The sequence below is a fragment of the Chlorocebus sabaeus genome, chromosome 4 (genome assembly GCF_047675955.1).
Source record: "Chlorocebus sabaeus isolate Y175 chromosome 4, mChlSab1.0.hap1, whole genome shotgun sequence".
Taxonomy (NCBI): domain Eukaryota; kingdom Metazoa; phylum Chordata; class Mammalia; order Primates; family Cercopithecidae; genus Chlorocebus; species Chlorocebus sabaeus.
Genome location: NC_132907.1, coordinates 93,738,991 through 93,748,759, shown reverse-complemented (window position 1 = coordinate 93,748,759; position 9,769 = coordinate 93,738,991). Strand labels below are relative to the sequence as shown.

The 9,769-nt window shown below is 63.6% G+C and overlaps 1 protein-coding gene across 1 annotated transcript in view; it reads right to left on the bottom strand.

The window, feature by feature from the left end:
- Window positions 1-3,951: 3,951 nt before the first annotated feature.
- Window positions 3,952-9,769, bottom strand: part of SLC9A3 (solute carrier family 9 member A3) — a 43,085-nt gene continuing 37,267 nt past the window's right edge. The window contains exons 10-16 of the mRNA XM_073014903.1: window positions 8,848-8,977; window positions 6,344-6,456; window positions 5,618-5,747; window positions 5,276-5,452; window positions 5,092-5,164; window positions 4,647-4,757; window positions 3,952-4,205 (exon numbers count right to left, since the gene is read on the bottom strand). Of these exons, the coding sequence (XP_072871004.1) occupies window positions 3,952-4,205; window positions 4,647-4,757; window positions 5,092-5,164; window positions 5,276-5,452; window positions 5,618-5,747; window positions 6,344-6,456; window positions 8,848-8,977 (988 nt within the window). The remainder of the gene's footprint in view (window positions 4,206-4,646; window positions 4,758-5,091; window positions 5,165-5,275; window positions 5,453-5,617; window positions 5,748-6,343; window positions 6,457-8,847; window positions 8,978-9,769) is intronic.

Sequence of the window (9,769 nt, the reverse complement as noted above, 5' to 3'; positions counted from 1 at the left end):
TGCCTTAGCTACTCCCTCACACCCTCCCCAGGGGGCTCTGACATCTGTCTGCACTGGAGGGGCTGTGCTCAGATCCAGGGGTCGCTCCACAGCCATGTCCAGTGGCTTCCTCACACCAGCTAGGAAGGGCAGCAACAGCACACGCGCACATGTGCACACACACGGGCACACACGCATGCACACGTCTCTGTCAGTGCTAATTTTTGGGCAAAGTGATGTCTGCCTACAGGAAACTGCTTCTTAAATTCTCGTAGGTAGATGATTTCTCATTTATAAACAAAATTTGCACCCAAAATGCCTTGAAATGTTTTTAATAGAATTGGTCTAGCAATCGTTCAGGATTTCAGTGATGGGCCCTCCCTGTCTGGACACTGCCAACCCACAGCTGAGGGGCATTTAAGGCACGTCATTTTGTGATTAGAATTACACAGTTTGATTAATATTACAGCTGCAAAATTAACATACACAATTTTCACTCATTTAAAATATTTTGTTTTGATGAAATTCTTTGCTTTCACAATAGATCAATAGTACACAGTATATTAACTCTGTAACAAAATTATTTTTGAGAAAATACAGAAGTGAGAAATAGTGATTTCCTCAATTTGTTTATAGTCTATTACAAAGTAGGCCAAAGTTCAGTATTAAATAAATAGATATCCTAATAAAAGTTTTTTACAAGTTTTCCTAAGGAAATACATTCATAAGACTGTTTACCTTCTGTTTGACAGCAGTGACAGGAACGTGGGGATTCCCACTCATGACGAGTCCCTAGCACTCGGCTCCTGGCACCCACGGCCCAGGCGCGCTGCATCACCCGGTGGGGTGCAGCCTGGGCTTCTGCGAGTGAGGTTTTCTCATTGGAACTCTGGTTCCATGTTTGTGCTTAGCCTGTGTGCGGTTCTCGCAAACACAGAATGCCTGCCTGCCCACCCCGGGTGTGAAGACTGACCGGTCAAGGAGGGGTTGGTGAGACTGTTGTGTTCACCATGTGGAGATCAGGTGGTGATTACCGCATCTTCTCTGCTGACTTTGGTAACTGGGTGTCCAGGGGGGAGCGACTGGGAGTGGCCAAGCTGTTGCCTGGACTCAGCTTCTGACTCTGCAGCCGGAATTCAGATACAGGCCCAAGGGTCCAGGGGAGTTGTTCAGCACCTGGAATCATGCACTGCGCTGTGGGCCACGCGACGCTTCTGGCTTGTTCTCCCAGGCACAGACAGGCACTTGGAAGGCAGCTTTGCTCCTCTGGTCACCCGGAGACCTCCTAGCAGTGCAGATGGGACAAACTGGGGGCCTGTGGGAACACACACTCATGCCCGGAAGGCCAGGCCCCGGCCTGCTCCGGTGAACGTCAGGATGGTGGCTGCAGCAGGGAACCAGGGCTGGCCTTGGATCTGTCCAGCAGGGTCACTGACCGGGCAGGCTTTGCTGCATAGAGGATGGCTGCATTTTGTGCTCAGAGTTGGTTGAAATGGCTGCGAAGTGTGGACAGTGACCACTGAATCCCAAAAGTCACTGCACTTGATCTGATCCAAATACCAGTGACTGCAGTTAGGGTCGAGAGCTTCTCCAAAGCAGGCGTCATGGAGGCTTTTGTGTGGCTGAGGCTTCCCTTTTTCACACAGTAAGAAGCTATCAATGGGAAACTGTGGACTTTTCCCACCAGGGACTCAATGTGCAATATTCAGTCAACATAAAACTCTTAAGAACTCCTCCTTACTGGTGACTGTCAACACTGGATCTAAGACGTGAATAGTCTAATTTTCCTGAGCAAGGAGCTGCGAGTCTGGCTTTAGAAAAGCCCTTAGGAGTGTCCCACCTCCACCGCGCAGGCAGGTTTTAGGTGGGGTGGACACTGTGGGACTTGCCCTCTGAGGGATGGATGGACTCAGAGCCCCTCCCCGGCTCAGCACCCGCGGCCTCCGCCCACTCAATGGACTGCGCCTCCCAGATCTCACGCTGGATGATCTCCCTGCAGAGGACCAGAAGCTCTGTCCAAGCCCTCGGCCTGGGATGCTGGAAGGGGTGGGAAGGGTCCGGGGTCCAGGACAGGCCCAGGGGTCTCAGCAGGTCCTCCTTGGAGGGCCTGAGCCTGGTGAGGGGGACGGTGCCCTGGGCCCCTCCATGCCCCCTTGGTTCGCCCTGCTTTGTTAAGGGGGCCAGAGGAGCTGCTGGGCCCCACAGTCCACTTAAGGAATGGCCGTGATTCTTGGAAAGCGCCGCCCACCAGGCCACCTTTCACCCAGCCAGGGCCCCCGGGGCGACCTCTGGGCCAGGTGCGACAGCTCAGGCCAGAGACCTCGTCTGTGGGGGACGGGCAGTGCCCGCGGCCGCCACCCTGAGACCTGGCGCGGGCAGGACGGAACCTGGAGGGGGAACGAGGCAGGTGCTGGCTCTAGGAGTCTAAATCCCCAAGCGCTGAGTAGACGGAAGACGTTCCCGCCACTTTACCTGCAGCTCAAAGACCTGGCGAGGGCCTGGAAACGGCGCTCGGCCAGGGCCGCTTGCGGGGCCGGGCCTGCAGCCGCTGCAGGTCTGGCCCTGAGTCCTGGCGCTCGGGAGGTCCCTGAGTCGGTCCCCGGGGAGAGGTGCGTGGCTCGGGGGTGGGGGCCCGGAGCCTTGGGCTGGTTTCACGCAAATCCGTTTTGGGCGAGCCTCGGTTTCCCGGCAGCGGTGGGAAAGGGCGCGAGCGGCCAGCCACGGCGCGCGGGCCCTTCCCGCCGGCGGCTTCACAGCGGCGTCTCCTCCTGCTCCAGCGCGTGCGGCGGTGCGTGGCACGAGGGCGGCAGCGACGCCAGCTTCAGCAGGGCGGGGCGGCGGCGCGCGCGGGGCCGCTGGAACGAGCGCCGGCTGTGCACGCGGCGCGCCGCCGCCGAACGCGCGTGCGCACTCGGCAGTCCCCGGCGCTCCGGCCCCGGCCCAGCCCCCGGTGCAGGCCCCGCCCCCGGCTCGCGCTCGGGCGGCTCTGCGGGCGCGGCCGCGGAGCTCTCGGGGTTCTGCGCAGGCGCGGGCGGGACGGGGCTCGGGGCGCGCGGCCGCTGTAACCGCGCGGGGATCAGGGGCTTCTCCGGGGCGGCGGCGGCCGCGGCTGGCGGCCCGTGGCGTGGGGACGAGCGTCCGGTCAGCGGCGTGTCGGAGCCGGTGTCACCTGCGGGAGAGCAGGGCGTGAGCGGCGCGCGGAGCCCGGGCGCTAGGGCGGGAGGGGTGTCTCCGGGCGGTTTAGCTCTCCCCGAGCCCGGCGGCTCTCGCCTCCCCTCCCGCCGCGCACCCGGGGCTCGGCGTCCACCGGGGCCACCTCCCAGGACCCGGTTCGCAGGGCAGAGGCGGAAGCAGCAACAGCGAAGCCCCACCCTGGCCCAGCCACATCCCACCGCCGGGGGTCCCGGACAGCGGCCTTCTCCGTGCAGGAAGGTCCCGCCCCTCGACCTGCAGCGCGGGAGGTCAAGGTCCCCAAGGGGGAAACCTGCTTCCTCCATCTCAAACCGCCCTGGCGTTCCCCGGGTGCCTCCCAGGCCCCCAGAGGGAGCTCACAAAGCCCAGACCCTGTGGCGCGCCCTGAGCTGGAGGCAGAGCCCGGGTCTGCGGGGCCGGCCCTCCCTGTAACCCTGTGGGAGGATAGGGGACCCGGGGCGTGTGGCTCCCCCTAGCCCTGCTCTCAGCTCCCTGGGAGCGCAGGAGTTGGACTCGCGGACTAGCTTTCGGAGCCACCTAAAGGAAATCACAGCCGGCCTTGGGGCCCTCAGCTCCGTGGGAGCAGCAGAGACGCCAGGGTCTGTCCGGGCTCCTGAGGGAGGTGCGGCCAGCAGGGCGCTAGAGGAGGAAGAGGGGCTGCTGGAGAGAGAGAGCGCCAGGTTCAGGTCCAGGGAGGAGGAGGAGAGAGAGCGCGAGGCGGAGACCTGGAGGGAAAGGAGCTGCGGAGAGAGGGGTTAGGTGGCAGGAGGCCCGGGAGCGTTACATGTGTGTGGACTCGGGGAGGGCGGCGGGGGGCCGCTCCTCGGGGCCGTCTGCCTGCAGGAAGGAGTCCACCGACTTGCTGCTGAGGCGGAAGGGCGTCAGGCGGCGGAAGGTGCTGGGAGAGTGGGGAATCTGCGTGCGGGCCCTCTGCGAGGGGACCACGGTCTCCCCGGGAGACAGCCAGGGCGGCAGCCTGGCCAGGAGGCTGCGGTCCAGGGCCTCATCCGGAGAAAACACAGGGTTGTCAATTCCTAGGAGAGAGGGCAGCGGCCGGTCAGCCTCCTGGGAGCCCTGCGGCGGCAGGGGAGGCCTCGCGGGGGCTGTCACCTGCTGCGTGCCCTGGAAGGTTAAAGTCACCTGGAATAGGATCACCGGGAAGGTTAGGGTCACGTGCCTTTCAGGTTGCAGGCCCTTGCCCCACATCCATGACCCCACACACCACAGGCAGCACAGGTGAGGTCTCCCTTCCCTCAAGACACACCCCGTCTGCTCCCTGCCCGGCCCATGTCTTCTGGGACAGCAGCCTCCGAGTTGGTTGAGGAGGCACTTGAGGTGCCAGGCAGGGCCCTTGAGAACCCACAGGAGATCCCCCCCCACCAGGTCCCAGTGCCCCTGGTCCAATGACTGAGCTCCCTCCTGGGGCAGCAGGAGCTGCCCCTCCCTGGGCCACGACGCCTGTGCCCTGTCCCCACCTGCAGGGGAGTCGGATGCTGTGTCCTTAGTGACACTGGCCAGGAACTCGATTCCCCCACTCATCTCCTCATCATAGTTGGGGTGCTCCTCGGTGTCTGAAAGTTCCAAGTCTGGAGGAGACAGGCTGGGATGAGGACTGGGGTCACTAGGGGGCTGTCCTCACAGCCGGTCAGCCGTGTCCATCAGCTCTGTGCCCAGAGGTGCAGGGGCTCGGGACCCACAGAGAGAAGGGCTAAACCGCAGGGCTGGGGGAGGGCGAGGGGGGACCCCACTTGGAGGGCAGCACCCCTGGAACCCCATCCTGGGTGGGTCTGCAGCTGGGGCCCTGACCGTGCCTCCCTGCCTGGGTGGCTGGAGGGTCCTGAGAGGGGAGGGCCCCGAGAGGGGAGGGCTGGGGCTGGGAGGTGGTGGCTCCCAGCATTTCCCACAGGGCCCCCAGCGCACCTTTCTCTTTGATGGTGAAATTCTGCACAGGGTTCTCCATGGGCAGCTTCCCATTGGGGATGCTGCTGTTTCTCTGTGGGGCAAACGTGAAGCTGCTCACAGACCCTGACACAGCCACACCCAGCCCGGACTGCCCCCGCTCCAGGCCCCCGCCGCGTCGAGCCTCCTGGTGACCCGGCCTCACCCGCTTCTGGGCACGCTCCCGCTTGTACATCTTGGCTGCCTTCTTGTTCTGGTTGAGCCCCAGCTTGGTCGACTTGAAGGACTCCAGGCGCTTCCGCATGGTCCTGTGGAAGATTTCCCGGTCCTGCTTCTCGTCCTCCGTGGGCGTGAGCTCGTGCCGGCTGTACAGATGCTTGTACTGCAGGGTTGGGCACGGAGGTCACAGCTGTGCCCAGCACCGGACACTCCCGCCCTCCTGCCGCAGGGGCTGAGCGCGGATCCCCCATGGTCCTGGGAGGGGACCAGGAGGCCACCCTACAGCGGTCCCTGCGGGCGCGTCCAGCCCCCAGCCTGCGGGGCCCACCTCCTGCCGCGGCTTGTACAGGTACTGCTGCAACGTGTGGTGCGTGACCATGTCCTCCGCGTCCCGGATGCTCCGCCGCCGCTGCTCCAGAGACTGCATGTCCAGGCAGACGGCGCTGACATTCTCTCTCCTGCACGGGGACCAGCGCTGAGCCACACAGGCTCCCTCAGGGTGGGGTCTCCTGCCCACCCCTCGCCTTCCCAGGGCGGGCATCCGGCTGGGGCACGGGGCCACCTGGCCAGCCCCTTCTCCCCTCGGGGCTTAGGCTGACTCCCCACGAGACCTTCCCGGCCTCCTTTCTGAGGTGGATCCCCCTCCTCACTGGTCCCCCTCCGAGCCCTGGCTGTAAGACTTGGGGACCCTGGCGTCTGCACACCTGGCAGAGAGGACCTCCCGTGAGAACTGGCCGTGAGCTGTGGAGCCCATGGCTGGAGGGGCAGTAGGGGTGGCATGGGGACCAGGACAGGCTGCTCCTGGCCGGGGGCAAACACGTCAGGCCCGGCCCCCAATCCACTGCTGCCCCTCCCTTTCACCTTGCCTCCAGCACTAAGGGAGTCTGGCCACCGCATAACACAGGGGAGCGCTTGCTGGAGGGGACACCCAGCCCCTCTTTCTGCACCCCTCCACTCCCCCATTGCCACTCCCAGGCCAGGAGCCACCCCAGCCCCTTCCGTGACTCTCAGCTGGGTTCTTCCCCAGGGAAGCTGCATGACCCTGGCCACGTACAGGAGGTACGAGACAGAGGCCTCCACGGTGGATGATCGTGGCGTGAAGTCCACGTTGACCATGTTGTCAGTGCTGGGGGAGCGGATGAAGGCCAGGGACCCACGGCGCTCTCCCTATGGTCAGGAAGCAGCCCGGTCAGTGGCCTGAGCAGCCAAGCCCTAGGTCCAGGACCTGCAGCAGCTGCTGCCGTTGTGTGCCCTGGGGGAAGCGGGGAAGTGCCCAGAGCTCGGGGCCCAGGGAAGGCCTTGAGACCTGAGTCCCGGGTTCTCCCCTCACAGCTGCAGAGGGGAGGAGATGCCAAAACCAGGAGATCAGATTTTGAGCCTCTGTCCATCTGTCTGAGGCCACAGCCAGACCGCTGCCTGAACTGGGCAGAGGTAATGCTTGTGGGAGGACACAGTGGTCTGAGTGTGAAGGGGTAAAGCTGCCTAGGACTTGGGGGGTGTCTGGGGAAACTGTTGATATGCAGAATCAGAAGTGGCCCCTGTCCCTGCCAGAGGCCCTAAAACCCCATTGGCCTCATGTCCAGAAATGAATCAGTTCGAGGGAACGGAGCAGAGCCTGATGGGGCACAGAAGCCGCACAGCCGAGTGCCAGAGGACGGGAGTGGGGCCGCCTGTGTGTCCTCAGACCCCACCCACCTGATGGCAGGGCCTGGAGAGCGTGAGGCTGTGGAGGAGTGCAGGGCAGGGTGGGCGTGTGGCTGGAGTCAGGGTCTCCAGGGCCAGCGGGGGCACAGGTGTGGAGGGAACGTCAGCTCACTGCGCTCAGACCTCGCCAGGTGGGCACCCGCGCCGCCTTGCAGCAGCAGGACGCTCCCAGGAGAGCCCCCGGGGTCGGGTGGGGGCCGCTGCTCCCACTGAACATGTGGCCCCCACTTCACTGCCCACTCTGGGGCGCTCTGCCTGCTATTTTGCTTCTAAATCCAGCGTCTTCTGTATGACCTTTGTCCCTCTGTCCCTCTCCTGCCACCCCGTGAAGACACGTGAGGGTCGGGGGAGCCACAGTGCCAGCTGCCACTCTGGGCAGGCACAGGCGAGGGCTGGAGCACCTGGGCACATGGGGTCTTTGGAGGGGCTGTTCCCCACACCACTTCCCCTGCCCCTGCCGAGCCCCACACTGTGGGGCAGGGGGGCGCAGGGGGAGAGAGCAGCTGCCCTGTGTGAGAGCCAGGAGGGACATCGGGCAAGCGGACGCCACCCCAGGTGTGGAGACCCAGGCTACTGAGTGACCAGGAGGCACCCACGGGCTCCCCACATGCAGCTGAGCCCAGGGTCGTGGTCATGGGTCATGGGTCAAGGATGGTGGCTGGTGGGGTTGGGGGAGAGGTTCAAGGCCCGCCTACTGACCTTGTCACCCATGTGGGGGTGAGGGAAGCCTGCCAGAGGCTAGAGCCCCCACTGCCCCTTCCCACTCTCCAGCCAGGCTCCAGGCCTCCTAGGCCAGGGTATCTGAACTTTCTCTCACTTGCCGGTCCTGTGGTTTGGGGGTTTGTGTGGAGCCTGGTCCAGGGGCCCTCCTTCCTGATCTGCACTGGCTAGCCCTCCTGACAGCCCCAGGCCCCTATGCCCTCTGCCAGGAGGCGCCTTGCCACGCGGCGTGGCCCCAGTCATGGGTGGCACATCTGGGGTGAATGCACGTCAGTAGAGGCAGAATCATCCTATCTGAATGAATGGAGTTTCCCGGCCCCCGCCGGCCCTCTGTGTGAGGGTCTGCAGGGTTTGGCAGGCCAGGCCTTTCCCTCTCACGAGAGCACCAACCCCCACCGGCTGCTGGACGAGGGCACCAAAGCTCGCTAGGGAGGACTCTGTCCTTAGGGAGGAGCCGCAGGGCCCAGAGGGAGCAGAATCCCTGCAGCTGTGCCCCAGGCCCTGCGTTGCGCAATTCCTGCAGCCAGAGCGCCCCTGGGGAGGTCAGGGCAGGTCGGGGAGGCTGAGGCCCACCTGCCATGGTAGGCAGGTGCAGGAGCCAGTGGCAGCAGTGGCCCCGGGTCTGGGTGGGGCCCCTGGCCTCTGGTCTCTGGAGCAGATGGGCTCAGAGTGGACTGGGAGATGCTGGGGCAGCCTCAAAGCCACGGCCGGCCCACAGCGGGAGACAGCCCTGCTGCTGCCCCTCCGCCTGTGCTTGTGGGTCTGTGGGCACCTGTGTGTGCTGGGGCAGGCCCAACTGTGTTAGGACCAGGTCCCATAACAGCCTGCCTGCTTACCGTCCACTCCCATCTCCAGGGAAAGCAAGAGAGCGCAGGGTCCTAGGACCTAACCTCAGCGCTCACCCCCCACCAGCGCCGCAGTCACCAGGACTCTGTGACTCAGTTTACCCCACGTGACAGCCAGCTGGGATTCCCAGGGCATCAAAGGCCCATCAGCCTCCTGTGAACTTCTGGGGTGGGCCTGGCCTTGGGACACCGGTGCAGGGGCCTCTCCTCACTGCCCCCGTGGCGCCCACAGCCAGTGCCCGAGCCTGCTGCACCCCGACCCGACAGAGGGAGCAAGCGGCTCAGCTACCTCAGCCACGTAGCTGATGGCGTCCTTCAGGTTCAGCTCGTGGAAGACATTCAGGATCCGGTCTCGAGACTTCTGGGCCGACCGTCTCATGAGGACCCTGCTGAGGAACTTTCTGTCGAAGTGGGACCACCTGTAGGGACAGACCTCAGGTGTGAGCCTCAGGCAACAGGCGCCCTGGAGCCCAGACCGTGGCCGGCCACTTCTCTCCTGAATTGTATTTGCTGTAACGACCCTGCAGGCGCATTTAAAATGAGGGAAGCAGCCTCTGCCACGCGCCCAGGCATTCCACTTTCCAGCGGCCGCCTCCTCCAGAGGGTGGCTCAGGAGAGGGTGGGCATCAGGCCTGGTCGGGCAAGGGGGCTCCAGCCACGTGGGGGGCACTTTTCAGCTGCACAGGAGGAAAGGCAGGGGCAGACAGACGCCCTGAGCCCTTAGACTTGCGAGAGCCAAGCTGACCAGAGTGAGGTTTTTTAGCCTAACAGAATTAGAGTATTTGCCGGTTATCCGGATCAGAAGGGATGGTGGCCTGACTGGACGTAGAGGAAACTCTGGCGCACAAGGAGGTGATGCCTGTCACTCTTGAACATGGGCACAGCTGCCAGAGCTGCTCCCCGGGGCAGAGGGTGGGCCCCGGTGAGCTTGTGTGCTCACACCTGGGCAGGCCCCGTGGCAGCAATGGCAGCTCTCCTGTGCAGGTTGAGTTTCAGCCACACCAAGAAGTCAAAGCTAACTGAGGCCTGCCTTCTGAGACCCCTGGGATGGCCCCTGGGAGGCCAAGGAGTCGGGTACTGGGTACCTGGAGCAGAGTCACTGTGGCCACGGAGAACCGCAGCTGAGCTTTGTGAAGCCACGTGGCCACACCTCCCAGTGCCTCCTCCCCCACCAAACACAGACCACTCAGATAATAGGAACCCAGGGCAAA